This window comes from Podarcis liolepis (assembly GCF_965112155.1).
Source record: "Podarcis liolepis genome assembly, chromosome: 6".
In the NCBI taxonomy this organism is placed as follows: Eukaryota; Metazoa; Chordata; class Lepidosauria; order Squamata; family Lacertidae; genus Podarcis; species Podarcis liolepis.
The window spans coordinates 57,165,766-57,191,255 of record NC_139559.1 but is presented as its reverse complement, the minus strand read 5'-3'; the positions used below and the strand labels follow the sequence as shown (position 1 = coordinate 57,191,255).

The following is a 25,490-nucleotide window of genomic DNA, read 5'->3' as shown; positions in this document are numbered from 1 at the left end:
TAATGGTCACAACATAGAATGGCTGTTTCTGTGTAATTTGAGCCTTGTGTTATGACAAAAGCTTGGCAACATCAGCATGTTTGAACGAGAATTAGAAATGCTTTTCTTTCTTAATTCTCTTCTCCTGCTGTTTTTAATATGATCAACATTGTGGTTTGCAAAGAGCATGCTTCGGACACTTTTGCCAGTGCATTAATTTACATGGAAAACAGCTGCCATATCAGCAGTACCTCTTGCACATTACTAACAGCCCGCCATTTTGTCAGCTCTAATCTGATAAGTGCAAACACTTTTCCTCCCCTATCAAATACCCTTCCAACCACTGCAGTTACAAAAGTGATGCAATCCTTTCAAGAGAAGGAACCCAAGATACTAGATACTAGAGGGGAATATGCAGCCAAATGACTCCATAAAATTGTGAGGAGCACAAGGGTACATTATGTTTCTGAGAAACAAGATGCTTCTGGTTTAAGATTAGCATGCTTAATTTCTGTGTGCAAGAAAACCCAAATGATTTCTAATTAGAAGCACTAAGCACCTAAAATATCTTCAATTACTCTAGTCCTGGAAACAATGGCATTTTGTTTCTTCCTTATATATGTAGGCTTTAAGCAAAAAAGCATATGCATCCAATTAACTGCACTTTAGTTCTGCACTTTGAAATGAAAATCTCTTTGTTTTATCCTTCCCCTTTAGCTACACTCGTGCTCTGATGCTGAACAAGACATACTAAGTGAATGCTTAGCCATGCAGCAACTCCACCCTTCTTCACAACACATTTTGGATGGCAAGTGTGGGCGATCAATGGGCCACCATGATCTAATAACAGGTAGGAACATTTCTCAAAGATACATGATAGCATGCGCCATCCAGTCTGGTGCCCACAGAGCCAAGATTCAAATCCCCACCTAGCCACAAAGCTTATCAGCTAGGCTTAGGCAAAGGCACTATCCCTTGGTCCACCTTGCCACACAAGGTTGTTGTAAGGCTGAAATAATACACTGAAGTTCATGGAGAGAGAATGTGACATAGCAAATAAATACAATTCTGAAATCTGAGGTTTTGAAAAAGTTTCCATACATTCAAAGTAGAACCAGTGCTTCCCCCCCCCTGGGGGGGTACTCAAGGGTACGCATTACTGACACCTCTCTTTTTGTTGTTAAAAGTGTGACACTTACTGTAACAACTTCAAGCTGAGTACTGGCACCTATTTTTCTAGAGGGGGAAGCACTGATAGGACTAAATGCATTGGCTGATAACCATGCATTGTATGAAGTAAAATTTGCAGATAATTAGAAGTTGGCTCGAAATGAGTCTTCTCAAAGAGTGTTTACAGCTGGTGTGTATTTTTGGTTCAAACATGTTTGTGCTTATTTTTCCAACAGTCCATAATTTGTCTGATGGACAGTTCATGTTTATGGTACCCATGTGAATTGGCCATCAGACAAATTTTCTGCCATTGCCAGTCGAGCACCTAAGTAATTTTAGATCCTGGATTTAATGGGACATCCTTTCAGGTTTTCCTGTGTACCACTGCAGTTACAAAGCACACAATTAACATTTGTCTTCTCCCTGCTCCCCAAGCACCATACTAAGCTTTCCAACTGCTTCTACATTCCTGATGTGTTAGAGCACAAAAACAGTGTGCCAGCCCTGATTAAAATAAATATTTTGAGCATGTGCAGTTTTGCATTTTAAACTTGCTTAATTTTTTTTTTAAAAAAAAAGAATAATAAAACTTACCAGGCCTTCGGGTAATTAATACTCTATTGCCTTTTAAATGTGTTTTGGGGGAGCGGGGGTTATTGGTTTGTTTGTTTTTGTTTTATTGTGTATTTTGTGTTCTCATTTTGTTTTTTTGTTGTGAACCATCCTGTGATCTTTGGATGAAGATTTACATTTAATAAATAATAATAGTAATAAATCATAGCACCATCATGACTACAATGATAAAATGAAGTTTGTGTCTACTGCCATTGCTGTCATACATATTTATTTGTGAATAAGCACTATTCTGGTGTAGAAAAGGGTAATCTAAAAAATAATAAAATCAACACCTGTAACCATATGAATACTTAGACAACCACCCCGTGTATACAGTATGTGGGTGTGGGTATATGTATGTGTACACACACACACACACGGTGCCACAGTGACCAGTATCAGTCGTGGTGGGTCCTCCTGGAATAATTCATGCCAGATCAAGGTGCTGATGCTGGGTCTGGTTGTCAATGTCTCCATCATCTGCCACTCTCCGGATTGTCATGGGGCTGGTCCTGGTTTTTGGCTTGGAAGTCCAGTCCTAGTGCAACACTGGCCATTATGCCATGTATTTAAGTAAAGGCTCCCTGGAGATGTGGAGCAGGGAGCTTTCAATTTGTAACTGTTTGCTTAAGAAACAGACTTATTCATTATTTATGTCATAAATTTTGATAGTGCTAAAACTGAAACCATAGTTTCTTTGTTCGTAGTGGTTTAGGCCTTCTCTCTCAGTAAGTTGTATCAGCAGAAAAACATGCCTTGTTTGTTTGTTTAAAGTTGATAACAAAATAGAAAAATAAATTTTCCAGAGGCTTCATTTCAAATAAGCTGTTTATCTAGGACCTCATCTGCAACACTGTTATAATTAGTTTTGTTTTGGGGCACATCAGCCAGTCAATATTTTTTAAACATTACCCACAATATTTTTAAAATCAATATTTTTAAATTGATTTAAATGAGGTGCATCATTTAAGTCCTGATTTTTTTTTAAAAAAACCACCTCTTGTATGTCACACTGGCACAGTTTCTCATCACAAGTTGTTGTGACTATTATTTGTTGTTGTAGTAGTATTTCTATATTTAATGAGTCATAAGCAAACAAGAGAGATCCCTGCCCAAGGACCCTACTATGTGGAAGAGTCAAAGAGGTGAATAGGTAAGAAAGGCAGAGGTGGACATATCAGGGGATGGAAAGGTGCAAGTGGAGTTGTGCATGCTTAAGCTTAGTTTTAGGTTCAGGACATGACTAAGAGGCTAAGTTAACACTTCAGCTAAATGAGGAACAGTGAGTTATTGCCTTGTAGGGTCCAGTGATACTATGGGTGGGATGCCAAGCTGCCAGTAAATGTATAAGATAGAGCACAAAGCACTAAAGACGTTCTTCTTCCAAGTTAGTAATTGGAACCAACAGGTGGGTCTCAAGCAGAGGTAGAATTCCATTGGTAGGAGCTTTAATAAAATGTTTGGGAATTGAAATTCCTGTGTAGTGTACATAGTAGACTACACATGCTTCAAAAAGTAACGTGCAAGTCAAATTCACCATATAAAGCTTCCCTTTATTCTGCTTGAAAATACTTGTTTATGCTGGGCTGTTCTGTCAAAGAAACCACAGCATTAAGGTACAGAGTGCTGTGCCACTGGGATTACTTGGATTACCAAGAACCTTTCCACCTAAACTAAGGCTGCAGCATATTTAAAATATGTCAAGGATGAAAGCGAACATACAGATATGAATCATTTTTCAAGCCTCCTATCCCTTGTGCCAAACTTCAAAGCAAGCCTGCCTGTGCTTGGGCTAGACGTAGAGAATATCTGAGATGAATGCTCTCTGTAATCACAATACATGGGCATTACAATTCTGCATTTTTAAAAAGTCCTAATGTGGTGCTTTAGCATAACGTTGAAACCTCAATCTAATATCCACTATTTATGAAAATGATCAGGAACATAAGATCCTTGCTGAGTCAAACTGGGGGTCCCTCTAAACCAAGATGTCCCAGCCCTGTGATATATGAACTCAAGTCTATCAGATTCAAGTGCAACAATCCTCTGGGCCACACTGACTTCTGTTGTGAGGCAGATGATGGACGAATCTGTAGGTCAAGTAGTGTCGTGCATGCAGAAGACTCTCTTGCTCACTCTCTTTTGGCATTTCTTCTAGCTCTGTATTTTCTGCACCTTTTTGGTTTTGTTTTTTGCTGCAGTTACTTGGCAGAAACCCCAAAAAGCCCTTATCCCAGATGGTCTGCAATGCTAGTTTAGTAACAGATGTTAGTGCTAAAGGTTAAACCATTTAGATTTTGATGGATGGCATGTATTTATAAACCGAAGTGGTTAATGTGTTAAGAAGCCCAAGGTACTCCCTTCCATGCTGAGGTACATAGTAGGAAGACAGCATTTATAGGGCTTATGTGCAGTACATTGCACCTTGGCGACCATTCCTCCCTTGAATGTACGTTAAGGGACTGAAACAACTCAATGGTTTCATGCTTTAGGATCCGTCCAGGGAGAACTTTGCTTTTATGAAAGTGCACAGCTTTCCAGGATGTGCAAATAGGAATTTGTGCAGAATGCAAGGTAGAGTATTTTCTCATCAAACCAACAGGCACTTCACTGACTTCAGTGCACACACTATTCTGTGGCTATGGTGATGTTCTCCAAACAGACAACACCTCCTAAAATGTCTACTCTTTGGAGACTAGTTATCAATCAGTGATGGAATGTGAGAAAAAAGCCCAAGCTCATACTAGAGTTACATACAATTTTGAGAAACTTCTCCAACACTTTTCAGATGTGAATTTGCACAGAGCAATAGCATGGTGGTGGTAGTCTGTACTCCATATCCAATGCATACTTGTTAAAATGTCTCAACAGAGCCTTCTGTATACAGCTTCATGTGTAGAGGGCTCTATCCACATGCATGTGAGCTTTCAAAAGTTATTTTAATGCATGTAGGTAAGGGGTGAAGCTGCCACTGTGATGCCACCCCCAATCTCTTATTCATTCAGTGTACAAATTCATATCTGAAAAGGGCTCATGTGTCTTCCTTATACTCGTGTCTCTTCCTTATACAGGTATATGCTACTACAGGAATCTGGAGTTCCCTACAGTGGGTACCCATATCAAACTTGGTACGTGTTTCAATGTTAAATGCTATGCAGTTGCAAAAGCACTACTCAAATCATATCACCCTCAATTGCTGTACAAAAATATGGAACAACTGCCTAGGACCAGTTGGGAAGAAGTAACTGAGTTCTCCTATTGAGCATCTGGTTTTAGATACTGTATATGTGCCAATTGCTAGGGATTAACACAAAATGGTAACCAATAGTACCTGTCTGGCTACTGGCCACAAATTCTTGGGGTAGATCATTGCTCTGTCACAGAATGGTGTTTCTGCGTTTAGACTTAAGTCATATTTAGAACAGAGCCATTGAAACCAATGAAGCTTTAGTCTATTGATTTCAGTGGGTCTAACCTAAGTCTGGATCCCAACCCTTAATGCTTAGTCATGATAATTTTGTGATATCCAAAAGCAGAAAATGCATTTCATACTGGAAAGGTCAAATTTGTCAACCTGTGCAGAATTAGTTGTGCTTAAGCCCATTGATATAAATGGTATTAAAGCCAAATGTAATGTGACTTTAAATCACATGCTTTGCACTTGAGTATTATGCATATTGAATGTGTGGAGGCCCTGGTCTGAACTGAAGCAGCAGTGGCAGGAAAAGGAAAAGCCCCCTAACCTCAAGTTAAGGTTATGAAAGAAAAACCTGATTGAGGATAATGTAAATCTGTTGATGTAATCAAGCTGCTAAATCTAGATCCAAATAGAGCTTTTTGCTGCCTGAAATCAATAGTTATGTGATTTCATTTTGTGTTCACATGAATACTGATAGTCCTTTCATCTGCCCCAAATTGCAATATCCAAATGTTTGGACTTTGGGACAATATAGGTTCCCCTGAAAGGGAATAGCTCTTTCCATTACTCTTCCAGGAGACCTATTTTGTCCAAACATCAAAACAGTTGGGTTTTTCTTCCTCTTCTGTCATATTAAATTAATAATACAATCTGAGTTCCAGTCAAATAATTAAAGTAGCAGCTATGTGGTGTCTAGCAATGATGTGTTACATCTTTTTTAAATGTCATCTGAATGTCACTTGCATGAATTCAGCATCAAAAGACTGTGCCAAAAGGAAATTATAACACCCTGGAACCACACAGACATACAAATGAAAGCAGAGGTAGATCAATGATACTGTCTGCAGAGAATAAGTGATAGAACAATATTTACCCAACTGTTAGTAATAGGTTGTCATTATATTCCCCAGAGAGACTTTCACATAACACAAGATGGGTCTTGTGGTTTGGAGCCCTTCTTGTAAAAACATGGATATATGCAGTTAGCTCACTCAGTTTAAATACAAATCCTACATCAGCCTGTTCCAAAATAACTGAAGTTAATGAGAAAGTAAAATTGTGGATAGTATCAACCCAGACTAAAAGAGGTCATGAAGTTAAACAAGCCACCAGGACTGGTAGCAGACACAAGCATCCAACTCACACTCAAGGTCACCGTCAACTCAGATTGTTGCAGCCAACCAGATGCTGGGCTCTCCTTCTCCACCAGAAATGTGGTCTGCTTCATCTCATGCTCCGTTGGCCAATGTATCATGCTCAAGCTGCTCACCCTTGGCTGAGAGCTGTGGGATAAGAGCCCTTTTGCTCATGCCCTTGCCAGGCTCATGCCCTTGCCAGTATGATACATGGAGATCTGGGAGAAAGGGGAGGCTAGTCTTCCCTGCTGAATCTCTTTCTACTAACACACCAGCCCCACTTTCACTTATTCATGCGGATATAATTTATTTATTGGGCTCAGGAGTGTAACATGCTACATCACTGAAACTGCACCTGTCCTTCCTAACAGGAATATATGTACATAATACATAGTACTTGAACAAAGTATTTGTTCTCTGCTGCCTGAAAGGATCTTTATGCAGATGGGGGTGGGGAAGAGAACAGCCATTGGTTCTCTCTCACTGAGGCATTGTTGTAAAGCTGGTGGGGAATACATTTGCAGAAAAAGATGTTGTGAAGTGCACAACTCCCCGAAACCAGGAAAAAGCCAGGGTACAGGCACCTTATTCTGTTCCCTACTGTTCTCCACCCACTTCACTTTCAGATCAAACAGTAATGTTTCTCAGCATGTTTCTCAGGTATATGCATGACTGTGTGAAACTGCCTGGAAAATTCAGAGCTCATCTTACTTAGGAAATGGTCTGATGGGAAATGGCAAGAGCTGAAGGGATGCATCTCAGGAAGAGACTCAGGCTACATATAAACATACATAAAAACAGGCTTTGGGGTTTTTTGTTTTTACCCACTGTGGCATGAGCCCAGCTTTCCTCATCCTCCTTTCAGATGGCATACATTCCTGTCTCCACAATGAATGCTGATTTTTTCACAGGTTTGGTTTCTCCCCTCATGTTTCTTTGTTGTTATTGCTGTACAAAATGTTGTTTATATGGTTACACATTTATACAACCATATGGCATCTGAATTTGTTTCATTTGTATGTTGTTCCTTGCTCGTTTGTTCAGAAATGTGAAAAGCTGCTCCAGGGTGAGGTGTGCTTATTAACATTTCCTTTCGTTTCTACAGCTCGGTATGTTCACATGTCTCCTATGAATATAAATCTTAAAGCCTATACCTGAGAATGCCAATACTAGTACTACTTAAGAAAATAAAGTAGTATGAATATAGTAAAAAGATCATTTAATGCTCCTGTTCGTTGCCTGGCACTGATTAGCTAGCCCTGGCGGGACCATTGTCACGAGACAATTGCAGTGGTGCATGTGTTTCTAGATAAAGCAATTCATGGCAGGGACCTAGCCTGTCACATCTGTTTTGAGACATCTGCCCTAAGGAGAAGTTAGACAAAAGTTTACATTTTTCAGGGCTGAGCTTCTTCACTGGCAATTTTTCTCTTTCCTCCTTAGGCATGTACACAGGTTCCAGCACTAACCATAATGGACCGTCACCTGGTCTCCTGCCACCATCCCATGATGTACCTGCAAAACAACATATGCTTGAGTCCGCCCTCACCAGTGCACACCATCATGTGTCACCCATAGAAGGCACCAGAGAAGGGTATGTTGCCTAGGAATGTGTTTTTAATGCAGTCCAGTGTTTGACAGATGAATGTGTGTTGATGCACGTATGCAGTTGTGTGCATACAGGCTCCAGTTGCAGGTAAAGATATTTGGATTGTGGAAATAGCCCCCCGCTGGCATTAGAGCAGTGTGGAGTGTTTTTCTCTGGAGGGCTAAAGCCCCTGCGCTCCATTCTCCCTCCCCACAACAGTCTGTCAGCATTCTGTGCCCACTGAGCATGCTCTCCTCTTGGTGGGCTGTTTGCAGGCTCCTTTCTCCAGGTGGGTTCTTGAGGGAACATACTTGTGCACATTAGAATACAGCGGTACCTCAGGTTACAGACGCTTCAGGTTACAGACTCCACTAACCCAGAAATAGTACCTCAGGTTAACAACTTTGCTTCAGGTTGAGAACAGAAATTGCACGGGGGCCCCATTAACTAAAGTGGTATCTCAGGTTAAGAACAGTTTCAGGTTAAGAATGGACCTCCAGAATGAATTAAGTTCTTAACCCAAGGTACCACTGTATTTATTATCTCCACTGATTTCTAGGTGCAGTTCTAACTCCCCCCCCCCGGGAATGTTTTAAAATGGCTTCTCGTGAAATGGCCTATCCAGACAATGAGACTGTCCTCTGTACCCTTTTTATATCCATGTGTTTCTCCCTTTGGCCTCCTTCTCCAGCCACCCACTTTCACTCCCCCTTCCACACAGTTTCCAGGGTTTACTCTCTCTCTGTCACCATTCCTTGGCATTGTTTTCATTGGGATGTTTTGGAGGCTTTCTCCCCTTTGTCCTCTCCCTGCAAACTCCTGATTTACCCTGAATCTGCTGGTACTTTGCCCTGGTAGGTTATGCTGTTTTGGGTACATACGCCAAGGTCTGAACTGGAAATAGAGGAAATGATCATAGAATCATAGTTGGAATGGATCTCAAGTGTCATCTAGTCCAACCCCCTGCAATGCAGGAATATTCAGCTGTCCCATATGGGGATCGAACATGCAACCTGGGCATTCTTAGGACCACACTGAATCAAACAGGATTGCTCTGACCCTTTCCTAAATTTAAGAACCAAGCAACTCTGTTTCCAGATCATTGGGAGGGCAGAGTGGGCTTGATGTTGCAATCATGTCCAGAAATCTAATATGGATCTATGAGAATCCACTGCCAGGCCACAGCTCTTGGGAGGATCCTGCCACCTGCCTCAGGATCCCAACCTGCGGCCCCTCCAGATGTTTTGGCCTACAACTCCCATGATCCCTAGCTAACAGGACCAGTGGTCAGGGATGATGAGAATTGTAGTCCAAAACATCTGGAGGGCCGAAGGTTGGGGATGCCTGTATTGGTATTTACTGGCTTTGATCACAACTAGATTAAGAAGGTTTTTTTTTTTACTAGCCATGTCATGGAAGAGCATGCTAATCTATTACATTCCAATGTTTGGGTACGTAAGCAAAGCAAACAGTATAATGAACAGTTACATCTCATCCATGTTTATTCATAAGTAAGTCACACCAAAGTCTGTTTAGGATTGCAGCCTATCATTAATCTAATACAAGAGTAGTAGCACAAGCCTTTGTGCATCTACTCAGAAGTAAACTCAACTATGTTCAATGGAACTTACTCCCAGGTAAATGTGTATTGGATTGAAACCTAAAATAATGAAAAGGCTCTAGCTAAGATGCAAACCTCTGAAAACTAACTATGAAATTTCAGCATAGTATGTTTACATGTTTATTTTAAAACAGTGTTACCTAATTTTGTCATATGATTGGTGATTTGATTGTTGGTGGTATATTTTGACTAGCATTAAAACTGCAAAGTAATTGTAGTGTTAAATATTTTATCAGCAAATGTACTAAAATATACATTTTATTTTTTAAATAGCCTTTAGTTTAATTGCAGGGTTTCAAATCTAAATAATATCTCTAATACATTGTGAGCTATATTATTGTGGAAAATCAAATTAGACTTGAATTGGCCTCAATATGGGACTACCCATATGTACTTAAGGACCCTATTTTTGGCTAGGGGTTCTTGGCATTGGCAGATTGAAAAATATTGAATATTGGTTTTAAATGTTTTGCTACTTAAATTGTGTGTGTGGATTTTATTTTGTTCATGTTGCCTGTTGTTCTAACCCACCCTATGACCTACAGGCAAAGATCAGAATATAAATCTTAGTTTAATATAATGTAAATAAATCAGATCTTTGTGCATAGAGATTAAGTTTGGCTTGTGATGGGATGACTGTGTGTGCCAGCATTTATTTTGAGAGTATATGATAATCTTACACCTAATATTACTTATGCATACTAAGACTACATATACACCATACATTTAAGGTGCAATTCCCTCCCTCAAGAACCTTGGAAACCGTTGTTTGTCAAGGATAACAACAACTACTACTACTACTACTACTACTACTACTACATTATTTATATGCCAGCCATCTGACTGGGTTGCCCTAGCCACTCCTGGCAGCTTCCAGCAAAATATAAAAACACAACAAAACATCAAAATCTTCCCTATACAGGGCTGCCTTCAATTGTTTTCTAACAGTCAAATAGTTATCTGATGCTGGGAAGTGTAGCTCTGTGAGGGATAAACTACAACTCCCAGGATTCTTTGGGGGGATGCTTTAAATATATATGCACACACAATTGGCCTTGTTTGCTGGCTTATCAGCAAAATAATACACATTCAGTGCAATTTGGCTACTGAAATTTTACACCTTTGTCAATTAATTGTAGAGAAGGGAACATGAAGAACATGTGGCTCTCCATATCTTGCTGGACTGCCACTCCCATTCTCCTTCACCATTGGCCATGACAACTGTGGGTGATGGGAGTTGGAGTGCAACATATGGAGGGCACAAGTTCCCCAGCCTTGCTGTAATGCACCTGTGTTCCCTCAGATAAAAATGAATATGGCACAAATTAAATAAAAACCCATCACTATCCTTTTTTATGCAAGCTGCCATACACTTCTGGCAAGCCTGCAATGTTTTGCCTCATTCATCACCTATCTCAGCCTCCATGTTTAAGTACATGTACAGAATTTCTACACTGTGAACCAATGTGATGACAAGGTTGGATTCCTGGGTTTAAGTCTTTGGGACAGACCAAAATGATTGCTATCAAAAAACCGTAATGATTGAGTCATCAAATATGGGAGAAGCCAAAAGCTACAAGAAGCAGAGCACAAGAAGTCTACTCACGTTTGACAGAAAGACTAAGATTTTGATTTAGAACCTTTTTAAAACAAAAAAAAGCCCTTGTTATACCATTCTTTGCCAAAGTCAATAACAAGTGCAGCTCTCAGTTTTCCCAAATGGTTTGCTAAGACATTTAAATAGTTTGACAAAAATTATTTAATTTACTTGAAAATGTTCTAACAAAATCTGACTTCATTACCAAATATATTTACCCTGGCTACATATGAGATGTATAATATTTTTTTTCTCTTCAATAAAGAAGTGTGTGAAGTGTACAGAATGCTGGATCAAGTAATTTTATACTAATTTATATTAATATTAATTAAAGGAGAAGTGTTTGATTTAGAAATATTTTGGCATATAGAAAGTGGACCTTGTCATGATCCAGATTTTTTTTATGTTTCAGGTAGTGAAGTGTTATTTTAGCATTAGTTACAACACTCACCATAAATAATGACAAGCTCTGTTTAATTTCACCAGTTGTGAAGATAGTAAAATTTGATTTGTGGCAGCCTGAAGATGGAAAAACAACACTGCATCTTAAGAGTTGTCTGCACTAAAAAAAAGTTTACAGCTATATGTGTGGTGTAGAATGTGGTGTGTATGTACTAGTAAGTATATCTTGTGTCCACAAACTGTTATGTCTCCCACAGGTCTCAATGCTGGTCCCAGCTTGCTCATTTTGACTAGATATGTTGAACTGTTTTTATAGAACACTCTTCATAGAATAACAAGAGTTGGAAAGGGGCTAGATAGACATCTTTAGCAAGGAAGGAACCCGCCACATACCAACTTTTAGCATATCAATCCAGATATTCTAGGTCATAGCGTGTCATTGCCAAAGAGTGGGTGTGTTTCAAAAGGCATCTGCAAAGCAAATTTATGTAGGTGATTCCAGTAAGGAAGACAAATCTACTGGGGTTTTTCTAGGGGACAAAAAACTTGTGTTAAATATCCACGTTATCTTGGCTATAATTGTGCTATTTTTCAATTGGTGGGTGACATTTGAATTTTTGCACTCTTGTATGTGGGATAGCCATTGAATATTATGAATATTAAGTACAGTACAGTGGTACCTCAGGTTACAAACACTTCGGGTTACAAACGCTTCAGGTTACAGACTCCACTAATCTGGAAGTAGTACCTCGGGTTAAGAACTTTACCTCAGGATGAGAATAGAAATTGTGTGGCGGCGGCGCAGCAGGCCCCATTAGCTAAAGTGGTACCTCAGGTTAAGAACCGTTTCTGGTTAAGAACGGACCTCCAAAACGAATTAAGTTCTTAACCAGAGGTACCACTGTATATTAATCTGCATTCTTCTACTAAAGGTTTGGCAGCAGCTTTGTACTGTAAGGTTCTTGTTTGTGTGGATAGTGTAAGAGTGGTTTGTGGAAAAACCACATATACTACTTTTAGGTACACAAATTTGATTTAGTGTAGTGTTAAATATTTATTGAGCTTTGGTGCACATCTACTATGCGGCATTTCGGAGTTATAAACTTTCTAGTTTCAAAGTTGGACTCTAATAAGAGGATTCAGGAATTTTTTTTATCATGGAATGTTATTTCTACGTTCGGCAAAGTGTTGTAGGAGAGGACTAGTCTCAATAGTGAACATCAATGCTGGATATTTTTGGGGGGAACCACAGAGTTGAAGGGGGCCTTGCAGCCATCTAACCCAACCCCCCCCCCAATTAATGCAGGAAATCCAGAGCGAGAAGCATCCTCAAAAGATGGTTTTCCCCCGTTGCTTGAAGACCTTCAGAGACAGAGCCTCACCTCTGGGGTAATGAGTGCTGCTATAAGCTAGACTGAGATAGTGACTGGCCCAGTGTTACCCTGTGAACTTCAATGCTCAACTACACCACACTGACTTTTTCACTTTCTGTGGTTGCCCTTCTGGGTTCCACTGCTTCCCTCCCCCCATAAAATTCTAGCCATAGTGAAATTTCCTGCATATAAAGGCCTGTCCTTGTGCAAAATAAACTACTTGTTTAATTTTTATTGGGTACATAATTTTGCTTTTAGGGCAGAATTTAGGTTATGTTGGTGTAGAGTTTTCCCTACAGACAACATGCAGTTCTGGCAACAAATATTGACAATATTCAATATTGCTAAAATTGAAGTGTCCCACTTTTTTTGTAATAATAAAGTAAAAGGAAACTGTTGAAAAGTATAACTTTGGTAGCATCAAGCACCTTGTTTAAAGTTGCATTCATGTATGAAAGATGTAGAACTGTTTCTGTTCCTCCTTCCACTTGATAACCTTTGTTCCCCCCCCCCCCCCACTTTAAAAGATAACTTGTCAGACTAGTTTTGCTTTATTTCAAATTTGGTTAACTTCTGCATGTCAATCCATGTTGATATTTTGTGCACTGTGACCCATTTGTTTTGTTGCAAATTCAAGTGGCCGGTGTATCTGTGCTAAACTACATGGGAGTCAAAAATATCCTGTTGAAGTTGAATGACCGAAGAATTCCTGGTTATTCTGATCTTGGTAGTGATTGCTGCCTTTGCTAGCCCTTGAGCCGAGCAGTCATTGTTCACGGAGAGGATAGAAGCATATTGCTGAGTTTCTGTTGAGTTCCAATATAATGTAGTAGAGCATACAAGTATCCAAGAGTAAGCTTATTGCTGCATGCTTGCACATTAATGTAAAACTATAAAATAGAACAGTTCTTTGGGAGAGTAAACTACAATGACTGATTTAGTATTGTGCTGTTGAAGGAATCCTGCATATTCTGTAAAATAAGGCAAAGGCACCTGGGACTGATTAGTAGCAAAGTTCACCAAACTTCAGATAGAGGGTTCCCCCCCTAAAAACTGAATGGTTTAACTATTTCCTGAGCTTGTGTTGACAGAAATTCCCTGAGGGTAGGGCCCAGAAAAGAAACACGTGGCAAGAAACTGGGCATCGTCCAGAAACTAGATTAGTAGAGCTTTGCACATCATTTTTAATATTATTGGAAGAGATGAAAATCGATGTTAACCTTTTCTCTTTCTTTTCATTTTGCTTTGGTCTTTTGATCCTGTAACTGACTTGAGAGGGTTTTATATATATATAATTTGAGTGATTAGAGTGCAGTTTTTATAAATGAGGCATTTTGCGTTTATTTGTTATAGTTTACTGGTATAGTATTATTTTACTTAAAGCTTGTTTACACAGTCATGGAAAATATACGTCCTGAGGTGTCTAATTTATGGCTCCTACCCTGAACTAACAATTTGGGACGGTGCTTGTTTACATAATCAAGGAATCCTACCATGCTTTTGCCACACCTCCTTGCACAGTAATTTAGGACAACTGTAGATGACACCAGTTCACTCTGAATTGTGAACTCTGGGAAAATACCATATTGCAGTGCTTACAATTTCTTATGGAAAACTATGTCAGTAACATTCAAGTCGGGGAAACAGTTCTTGATTCCCCCCCCCCCTAAATTCCATTCTGCTTCATTCAATCTTGCCTATACTTCATGACTGCATAAACAAATTTGAGACACAAACCAATTAACTGATGCTTATACCAAGATGAGTAGTTCTGTAAAAGAGTCCTTAAAGTTTCCCCTTGGCTGGCTATCAAAAAATGGTCTGTAGTTTTTACAAATTTTGATATTTCCCTTTGGCATCCTGAAATCTTAAGTATTACAGTTCAACATAAACATTCGACAAGTTTCTGACATTTACCCTAAACTTTCTCTCTCACACACACAAAAAAAATTAATGTGGCACCTCCTGGTCCACCTTGTGCACGTCTCAGAGTACACTGTTTATACTGTCATGTAGACCACTGATGTGAGTGGCTGACATGCCAGCAAATGGTGTTATAATGTATGAATCGGCCCTTAGTCTCTGAGGTTTTACTATACTTTTGCATTTCTTTGTGTTAGCATTCAATGAATAATCACCCTCCATGTCAACATTTATTATATGCTATTTGACAGTACTTGATAAATGGTTTGAAGTACAGACAAGCACCACATCACAAAACATACTGGAATTTATTTGAGATAAAGTACAGATGGACTGAACTCTGGATCTGATCTTCTTCCTGCTGAGATGGATGGAAGAAATATTGGGATCCATTGTTTAGCAGAGGAATTTGACAGTCAAAGCTGTCCTTCCAAAACAACAACAAAGTGAGGCTGTTCATATTGGAAACATCCCTGTCTCTGTTGTGGTCGTATTTTACCCCAAGTATAAGTAAAAGAGAAGTGGATTTCTCTTGAGTTTCAGTTTTATATTCTCTTAAAGTAGTTACCAATTACACATGCTGTACTGTATTTTCTGTCGTCAGGAATACATTAAATAAGATTAACTAACTGTAAAGCAAGATGAGTGCCGCAACCCCAGAGTGGTCTGCGACTGGACTAACTGTCAGGGTTCCTTTACCTTTACCTTTTTAGAGCGATAAAAGGCTTACCTTTTCATCATTTTAGTCTTTAATGGCTTTGGAATAGTTTATTCTGTAAACCCATTTACCAGGAAGATTTTAAAAGTAAAATAAAATCTGAGACATTATTTATTACAAATACGTACATTGCCTCTTCTCAATGCAGGGCATTGCAACACAGGAAACTGCCTTAATCCGAGCCAGACCATTGGTCCACCTAGCTCAGTACAGCCTACAATAACTGGAAGTAGCACTCCAGGGTTTCAGCCAGGAGTCTTATACACAAATGAAAACAACAAAACCATTTAAAAAACAAATTCTTGTTTTTTAAAGCTAGGAATGGCTGAAGATGACTCTGAGAACCTGGGTCAGACCAGTTATCAAGCAGAAGATGTACGTATAAAGTTTGTCTATACCTACCTTCCAAAAGATGTAAGAAGAACCTTGCTGGATCAGACAATCTGATTCAGCAACCTCTCTTCAAACTGGACAACCCAATGCCTATGGGAAACTTGAAGCAATATATGCTTTCACACTTATGTTGGTATTAGAGGCATACTGTGTTCTGAATAGTTTGTGTACTGTATGGTCTTTTAAAATCCATTTGTAGAATGCTCCAAAGAATCCCTAATGTATCCACCACAATACCTTTCTTTTCCCACTTCAGAGCATATTGTGTCAGGCACAGAAGGTCTAGTTAGAGGTGTCTCCTGCCTAAATTTTGGGTGGAACACCCTTAATGAAGTATTGCATCCACTCACATATCTCTGTGCTATAGTGACTCCCTGCATAGAACACTGAAAGCCTTTAAATTATCAGAACACCTGAGTGGAATCAGGGGTAACTTTCCCTGCCAAAGGTATATGAGACAACGCTAGCAATATCAAATAATTAGGCAGCCGATCTGCCCGTGAGTTTGACCTACAAGGACGGAAGCAAAGACAACACATAACCTGTAGAATAAATGCCATACTGTACTTGCATCCATATGGCTGGCAAAACGTGTAACATATTATTCTTGGTTTACACATTGCTTATATAAATCTAACACAGATGCCTCACTCTTCTGCTCTGCCCGTGCCATTCAAATCAGACAAATTCTGGGAAGGGTTTCACTTAAATGCTACTCTTTCACACACAATTCCTAACAAAATGAATAAGGTTTTCAACAGAGCATGGATTGCATGGTGGATTTTGCCCTATGGTTTCAAGTAGCTAACTGAAACATGATCAAAAGTACTTTCCACAAGTTCTTTCGCCAGTTGTCTCCACCCTGAGGTACATGGGGATGCCTAAGGCATCAGTGTCATAAATCTTCACATTGTTAGGACACTTTATGGCCCTATGAGGAGAGCCTTTACAGGATAATGAATGGTGAAAGGTTTCTCAGTTAGAACCTTCATTCATTATGCAAATCTCTGGACTCTTCAAATCTTCAAACATTCTTGCTGACTACTGTGATCTTCTACAACAATCCAAGCCAGGGCTAGCTTCACTGTGGCTTCTGATTGGATCGTATGTGGTCTCCCTTCTGCCTTGTTGCTGCCCTATACTTGGCAATGTGCTTGAAAGCTCAGCAGTGGAGACAGGTACCATTCAATGAACTTGCTCATGAATTAATAAGCACACCTGCTTTATTTCAAACATGACTGTGTAATACTTGTTACCTGCATGATTATCTTTTGTAGTAAATGCATCAATAGGAAGCAGCCCTCAGCCTTTTGAAGTTTTTAATAAGTTGCTTTTGAGCCAGTGGTGGGACAAATAATAATACTGGGGTTGTGTGCAAAGAAGGAAGCTCAGCTCTTGCAACTAGAAAACAAACCAGCTCAGGCATTTTTGATCAATTAAAAGCTCAATGCATTCTAAAAGGATGAAGTGCTCCTATGCTATGAGAAGTAGATGCAATGTACTCTGTAACTCTTGACAGTAAAACTTTTGCAAGTGATTAGAGATTTGGGACTCAGCTATACAGCTGCAAACAAAACATTTTAAGTGTGTTGTAAAGTGCAATATACAAATGTGACACTAGATGGCGATGGTGAGCTACTGCTAATTCAATATATTTTTCAAAACTTTTTTTAAAAAGCATTTTCACAGCGTTTTTTTAATATGTGTGTAGATTCCACCTTGGTTTTTAAAAGTATATTTCTGTTAAGCTATTTTTGTTGTTGCTGTCATGTCTCACAGACAAATTTGTAGTTATTATTACTGTACTTTTAACTTACATGAAGTGTAAGTAAAAATCACTCTCTCACACACACTAAAGCTACACTTGCTCAAGTGTTTCATGCACTCAATGATATGGGGTTAAGTTTATCATCTCTCTCGCTCTTCCTTCTTGTTCTAGGATTGTTCCAAATATTCATCCTCCTCTCGTTAGTCCATTGAAAACCATAGTTGCTCCTCCCCTACTTCCGAAACACAGCTCCCCATCATCACACAGCCAATCTCCAAGTGGGCAGCACTTCTCAGCAAATAAAACATATACGCAATTTCAAAACCAGTCTGCACAGCAGGGACCACAAGGTAATTCTATACTATGTTCATGCATATGTGTGTGCGTGTGTTGATGCACAGTGCGTAGAAGAAATGCCAAATGTGTGTGCAGATTCATTTAAAGAGCTGACCAAAAAGGGGATAGGGCACCATGCTGCTTGTCCTGACATCACGGTGCTATGACTTATGCTGTGAAGTGGAATAGAAATAGTAGGAACATGTTCAGTACGGTGACATTAGTACAACCCATTATAGACAAGAAGGGTTTGAGGCTGCTATTCTTGTCAGCAGCTAAATGTTCCTCATAATGTTTAGTTATGTCTGGAAGGTCTGCTAATATTTTCATTGATGCTCTGCATTGTTTGATTGGTTACAGTGCTTACTTACATTAAGGCAGCAAATGGCAACTGTATCACATTTATTCTGCATTGAAAGCACTTCATCTTCTGCAGTATGATAGAGGAACGCTATAATTAACAGTGGCATAATAGGATGAGCTGTAATCTGTGATCAATGATAACTATTTATGACTGGTAGAAGCAGCCACCCCTGACAAGCTAATGCAGTGTCAACCAAGTGCTTTGTATAGGTTTTGAAGTGTACAAATGAAGTAGGAGCTTAAATACAGATGTGGAAATTGTGATAGTGTGTTCTGTTTAGTGCTGCCAAATTTCCATGTATTTCAATGGAAGGTGCCCTTTCAACAAGACAGAGCTCTTTTGAAAATGTAGACATCCAATGTGAAATGTTTTTATGTTTGTTGGCCTTAGTACTACAGGTGACAACTGCCTAGACTTTGGGAAAGAATATGTCCTGTGTATAAGCTAGCACAAAGGAGCAACACACAGGGGAAATCCCCACTCCATCTGAGCCCATTTCCAATTATAATACCTGTCCCCACCATTGCCCATTTGATTTGGGTACAAGCAGGGGTACTAGCAGTCATGTGGTCTTACACAAGATATATAATGCTCAAGCTCAGTTGGCTGTGGAAATTTCCTGAGTTTAGTATTTTTTGGACTAGTTCAGGTCTGTGTGGCTCAAGCAAGGCCACAAACCAGCCAACCAGCATCAGCAAATGACAGTATCAAATAAAAAATGATAGTAAACATTAACAGTTTATCATCAACAAAGGCTAAACATAAACATCTAGAGTAGTTTAAGCCAAAATCCACAAGTCTTGAAACTAGGCTTATAAGCAAACCTAAATCCCTTTAAAGTTATCTTTGCTTTAAAAAAAATGGAAATAAAGTGTAATTTTACACTAATTAGCACAACTACAAACAAAATACACTGTATAACATAAAACATCTTATAGTTACCGTAAGTATACCCAAAACATTGCAAAACCATGTTTTATATCTGGAAACAACTCATTTCTCCTGCTATAGTCAACAAAAGGGTTCTATGTTATGAATGTAAGTTGTCACAGGGTTGTGACCTGGCCCACTCATGCATGAGACACCAACTTGCACAATGAAGCTCTCCCTCTCCCCTGCAGCCCTCTGTGTGCCCTCAAAATCTAATCCTGATGGTTTGGGAGACCCTCTGGAGCAGAATTTGGGGGCACACGGGAAAGAGGAAGTACGGTTGCAGAAGTGGATGCAACCAATTTAATATTTTTCTTTAAATCTGATATAGTGTCTCAATTTAACCACTGAGGCAAATTTGCACAATTTTTCTGTCCATTCTTTAGGTTACCGGTATATCATGGAAACCCAACATTATCCTAGCAGCAGTTATATGATCATACTTTACTAGATCATGCACATATTTCAAGAAAAAGAACACAGGGTTTAGTTGAATTTTATATCTTACAGTTAAATCTACAGTTATATCTAAGAGTTCAGAACCCCCCCCCCCAAAAAAAAATCTGTGTCTTTACATTCCCACTACATTTGGTAAAAATCCTCTTATTTCTTGGCACTTCCAGCATATATTGGCAAGTAGTTTTTATGTAGTTATTTCTCAGCTGTGGAGTAATGTACTATCTATACATTACATAATGGCCTAATTTTATAGCAGCTGTCCCTTATGGGCCATGTTTAAAGAAAATGTATGTGCACTGTTCCATAATTTTTATCAGACATCCATTGGGGTATTTTTACCTATATTCTTGGGCAAATAAACCCTGTATTCTGTAATGTGTTCTGATTCTGTGTCATACATCAATTTTAGTTTTTGGATTTTTGAATGTGTATGACTGCTGTTCTCAATAATTAATTACTCAAAACTCCATTAAATCTACTATTTGCTGATGCACACTAAGATATTCCTACAGAAATGATCTCATCTATAAGTATTCAAAGCAAGTTGGATTTTTCTATTTAGTCTTCAATCTATTTAATCTCAGAATATGTTAACGTGGTGTTCTGACTCACAAAATCTTTAAACCTTAAATAGTTTGATTTGCAGATTTCAAAGCCAGTATGCACATTGTATTTAATTTTTCAAGCACTGATTCTAAGGGTGATGGGCATGAGCGAAATAATCTTTTATATTAATCGCAAATGCTTTAGTTTTGGGATCAGATATGTCAAAATGGCTTCTAAGCAACTATAAAATCAATCTATCATTAAAATACAAAATAAAACATCATTCTTTACCAACCCAATCAGTTGTTATTTTCCCCATAATATCTTATGGACAGTCTCCTATTCTTATTTGAAACATGTTCCTTAAGAATTCGGTAACTTATCCAGTCCAGAATCCAAATAATACAATTTGCAATACAAAGTGGATTCAAACTGGAGACTTCCAGACCCTTTCTTATTTTTTTAAATCTTGCATATCTTTCATGTTTTTATTTGATTTTTGCATGTTCTTGTTGCATGCAACCATGACAAGGAGAACATTTTTTTCCTTGCGGAAATGGACATAGCAAATCTTTCATAAGCAGCATAATCAATTAAGGTTCCAGTGGACAACAAAAAACATGAAATGGAGCTTGTTGCAATACATTATTTGTCCCTACATAAAAGCTGACTTGATCAGAAGCTGAACAGGTTATTAAATTTAAAAATATTAATGCCACTGAAGCACAATAGCTGATTTATGATAGCTGATAATAACACATAACCACATTACAGTAATAAGCTAAGTAACTATGAAACCACAAGGGTTTAGCTGCTTAAGAGTAAAGCAGAAACAAACATACAGAATAACTGTTGAACTATTGTAATAAGTTTATTCTATAAGAATATCACACATCCTGTTGGAGGGAAGTGTTGCTTTTTCATTGTTCTGTGTCATAGAGGTTTTAAAAAGCAATTATTTTAGCCAAACACCAAAATATTACCTTAATTTCAGGCCAAGTAAATGTCATTAATATCCTTAAAAATAAGTTATTTTCTTATAATGAGTGTTTTAAATTAGTAAAGTAGTAGCATGTGCTCAATTTTTTTAACTCTAAAAATGAAAATATAACAACTGTCAACCAAATGTAAAATCTTTGCTCATGAGAGTAAAAGGCATATTTATACTTCTCCTTCCTCTGGGTAATAGAAGTCTCAAAGAAATCCTATTTGGACGCATTATGGATGAGAATGCATGGACAATGGATGAAAACAAAAACCCAGCAGAATTTTTGACTTCAGCTAAAGTAGGATCAGATGGAAATTGTTATGCGTTGAAGGAATTTGGCAACCAAATGAAATAGCACAGCTATTTATATATCTTACATGATGTCTTTTCATAGAGATTTTATGTAATTTGACGAGTTTGACTTATTTGTGCTCATACATTTAAATGGAATGACATGAACGAATTGGCATTTAATAGGCATATTCCAATAATTTCCTCATTACATCATTCGTTTAAAAAGTGCTTTAGATTTTTGGGTTGTGGCTTGAGGGAAATAGAGGCAACGAGCATACTTTGTGATGTGGTTAACTACAGCTTTTCTGTGTCACATTCAAAGCAAAATTGTAACTGAATGTTATGTTTGGAACACAGTTGATTCCTTTATTAACTGTTATACTTCTACATTTTATTCCACATAAAACATTTAACAGTGATCATTTAAACCGACAGGGTGTTTGGGAAATTCTTCATTGGAAATTAGCTGCCACAGATTTGATTTAAATCTGACAAACTGAAGGAATGCTGAAATCGTTTGGGGTGCGGGGGGGGGGGGATGTCAACTCTGCTGCTGCTGCCAGGACTTCGCTTAACACAAATAGAAATGTTACTTTATGAAACTTACAAAAATAAAAGAGATGGGGGGTGGAGAAAGACCAATTTTATACAGTTCCATGGAATGGTTCATATTTTAGCCCCTTAAGAGTTTGGAAATCCTTTTAAAAGCCCCATGTTTAGATTGCAGTACTAAACCACATGTGGTTGTTAATTGCACTATCGTTATGGGATTTGAACCTTGTTTTAAGCTCCTGCTGTTACTCTGTGTTAGATCTTGAAAGACACTTTGGCATGAAGGACCGACAAATCTGTAAGAGCTTAAGAACAAAATGCTTTTAAAAACCCACAACAATATAAATGTTTCCCCTTCTTTGCCTGAAAATAACAAGAGTAATCTTACAGTGGAATGATGAGTAACATGAAGAATATCTATGACATATTTGACAGAATGTCCAAATTGAAATATCAGCCGGGTAACTGTTTGCAAAGTAGGGTGGTTACGAGTGAGGAGGGAATGACAGTGGGAGACTTCACTCTGAAGTGCAGCAACACTGTAATCTAAGTAATTATTTTGTCATTACTTGAGCATTCAGCAAGCCAAGTTGAATGATACTCATCACAGTATGCTACTTTTATCTGGAATGGAAATGCAGTTGAACCAGTGTTTCTGATTAAATCGGCTGTATTGTCAGTCACTCCGCAGAGCTGCAAACTAAGGTACTGCAACTCTAGCCATTTTCTCTATAATTAGCATTTTGATCCCCTTAGCACCTGCTAACAAAAGTAGGGAGGCAATTTTAACAGGTCCCGCCTATGCCACTTCCCACGCTGCCCCCTCAAGGGTCCCCACACCCCCAGCAGATTTGTGGGGGTACAATAGGGAGAGAAGGTATTAGTGAGAATCTCCTCCTTTATTAGGAGAGACCATAATTTGATCACAAGGCCTTCCATGATTGGATCAAACACATATGGTCCGACAGTTACTGTAGAGAATCATAGTTGCTGTATGCCAGTGTTTTCCCTGTTGCCATCTAGCAGACTGGCAAAGGACCTGGTGCAGAGGAATTGTTTGCACTGAATGCACTTGGGCAAAAAAAATGAGAGGCACAACTACAAGATGGGTGACACCTGGCTTGAGAGCAGTACATGTGAAAAGGATCTAGGAGTCTTGGTTGACCACAAACTTGACATGAGCCAACAGTGTGACGCGGCAGCTAAAAAAGCCAATGCAATTCTGGGCTGCATCAATAGGAGTATAGCATCTAGATCAAGGGAAGTAATAATGCCACTGTATTCTGCTCTGGTCAGACCTCACCTGGAGTACTGTGTCCAGTTCTGGGCACCACAGTTCAAGAAGGACACTGACAAATTGGAACGTGTCCAGAGGAGGGCAACCAAAATGGTCAAAGGTCTGGAAACGATGCCTTATGAGGAACGGCTAAGGGAGCTGGGCATGTTTAGCCTGGAGAAGAGGAGGTTAAGGGGTGATATGATAGCCATGTTCAAATATATAAAAGGATGTCACATAGAGGAGGGAGAAAGGTTGTTTTCTGCTGCTCCAGAGAAGCGGACACGGAGCAATGGATCCAAACTACAAGAAAGAAGATTCCACCTAAACATTAGGAAGAACTTCCTGACAGTAAGAGTTGTTTGACGGTGGAATTTGCTGCCAAGGAGTGTGGTGGAGTCTCCTACTTTGGAGGTCTTTAAGCAGAGGCTTGACAACCATATGTCAGGAGTGCTCTGATGGTGTTTCCTGTTTGGCACCAGGGTTGGACTCGATGGCCCTTGTGGTCTCTTCCAACTCTATGATTCTATGATTCTAATGCTCTGATTGCCATGCTGCCATCACCTCTCTTGAAATACGGAGCCCTTTCAAAACAAATTCTGCAGTTCAGTTATTTGGGAGAGGAAGAATGAGCTAAATTTATTCCCCCCCCCCCCATCAAACAGAAAAAAAACCCTGTATGGATGTCATGCTTTTATTTGAAGGCTTGACAGATCATATACCTTTCCTATAGATGTGGAGATCATGGGAAGAGAAACAAACTGCTTAGAGAATGCTATTTTGAGTGGGGAAAACATGACAAGGATGGGTTAAGCAACCCCCTATACCGCCCCCATTTCTCCACTTAAATTTACCACTTCCCAAAATGGTTTTTCGTATTGCAGGGGAAACATACATTCAGCAATATGTCATGCCTAATTTGGAGAGAAACGTGGGGAAAGAGAGATGACATGTCATCATTTCTGGAAGATGTCTCTACCGGGCAGGCTGGAAAATGTTCAGCTTTTCCCTTAGCAATGCATACAAAGTGCTCATTGGAGCTGAAAGGATGGCTCAGTGGAATCCAAGTGTCTCATTGATTCACTGCCCATCTCTAAAGTATACAGTCATCTTAGAAGGTGTGTGCAGAGGACTTCATAGTTCATAAATATAGAAATGAGGATAACTCTCAATATCAATAAGGTACTGTCCTTGAAGTCTCAGAGTGAGATAGCTGATCAGCCTGGCATAAGAGCTCTTTGAATCTCTCAGCCAGACACTCCCTGCCCAATGCCAAAGACGATATACCTAATTTTATCAAGGCAGCTTTCATTCCGACTCCCTGTCATATGTGATTGGAAATACCTTGTGCTAGGCCTGACTCCATTTTGCGGGGCGGGGGTGTATGTGTCGTGGAGTTGCCCACAGTGCCCCCCCACTAGTTAACAGGGGGTGGCTGTGGCAGTGAGCTGCTCCATGCACCTAATATTACTATTACTATTAATCCACTGAAGTTACCCTGCAAGACCTCTAGTTGCACAACAGAACTCCCCCCCCCCCCCATAAATCTGTTCTAGGAGTGTGCAGGAGCAAGCGTTAGGACTGTCTCTCTGATCTGACAACAAGCCTAGAAAATAAACTCCGCAATACCGCTAAAATTTAAAGTTTAAAGATTGATGTCAAACTACAATAGACAGTACCGCCATGAAACAAAATTTCATAAATAAAACCAAATGCATATTTCTAGTACTAAAAATGTCTGTACAATATCTATTTGCAGGTTATCAAGGCAGCTTTCATTCTATACAGAACTGTTTCCACTATGAGGACTGTTACCGAGCAATGGACTCATCTGTCAACAGTGATACACTGTCAGGAGACTCCCATTGCTTTAACCCTCTGCGACAAAATGGCTATCACATCCTCAGTGCACCTATAGCTTCAACAGGTAACTGATCTGGGCTGTACTGGATTAATTTTGCTCAATACTTTTTATAGGGGGAAAGGAAACATCTTTTTTATATTTTATAAATAAGGAAAGTGGGGTGCTGCTTTTTTGTATGTG

At 39.1% G+C, this 25,490-nt stretch overlaps 2 protein-coding genes across 18 annotated transcripts in view; one reads left to right on the top strand and one right to left on the bottom strand.

The window, feature by feature from the left end:
* Nucleotides 1-25,490, bottom strand: part of LOC310709958 (doublesex- and mab-3-related transcription factor 2-like) — a gene marked incomplete at its 5' end in the record, with an annotated part of 80,442 nt that overhangs the window by 22,029 nt on the left and 32,923 nt on the right. For 3 of the 12 annotated variants that reach the window (XR_014527723.1, XR_014527724.1, XM_083510132.1), the window contains one exon: nt 7,716-7,833. The exons of 7 other annotated variants lie outside the window; for them this stretch is intronic. Of the gene's footprint in view, nt 1-7,695; nt 7,834-8,734; nt 8,796-11,143; nt 11,168-25,490 lie in introns of those variants that run through there. 2 more of the 12 variants (XR_014527721.1, XM_083510129.1) reach the window with 2 other exon arrangements.
* The window catches only part of GLIS1 (GLIS family zinc finger 1), a 195,595-nt gene that overhangs the window by 164,030 nt on the left and 6,075 nt on the right, over nt 1-25,490 (top strand). For 4 of the 6 annotated variants that reach the window (XM_083510076.1, XM_083510078.1, XM_083510077.1 and 1 more), the window contains 5 exons: nt 697-829; nt 4,836-4,892; nt 7,762-7,912; nt 17,873-18,051; nt 25,206-25,373. In XM_083510076.1, coding sequence (XP_083366202.1) covers nt 697-829; nt 4,836-4,892; nt 7,762-7,912; nt 17,873-18,051; nt 25,206-25,373 — 688 coding nt within the window. The remainder of the gene's footprint in view (nt 1-696; nt 830-4,835; nt 4,893-7,761; nt 7,913-17,872; nt 18,052-25,205; nt 25,374-25,490) is intronic. The other 2 variants (XM_083510080.1, XM_083510079.1) reach the window with 1 other exon arrangement.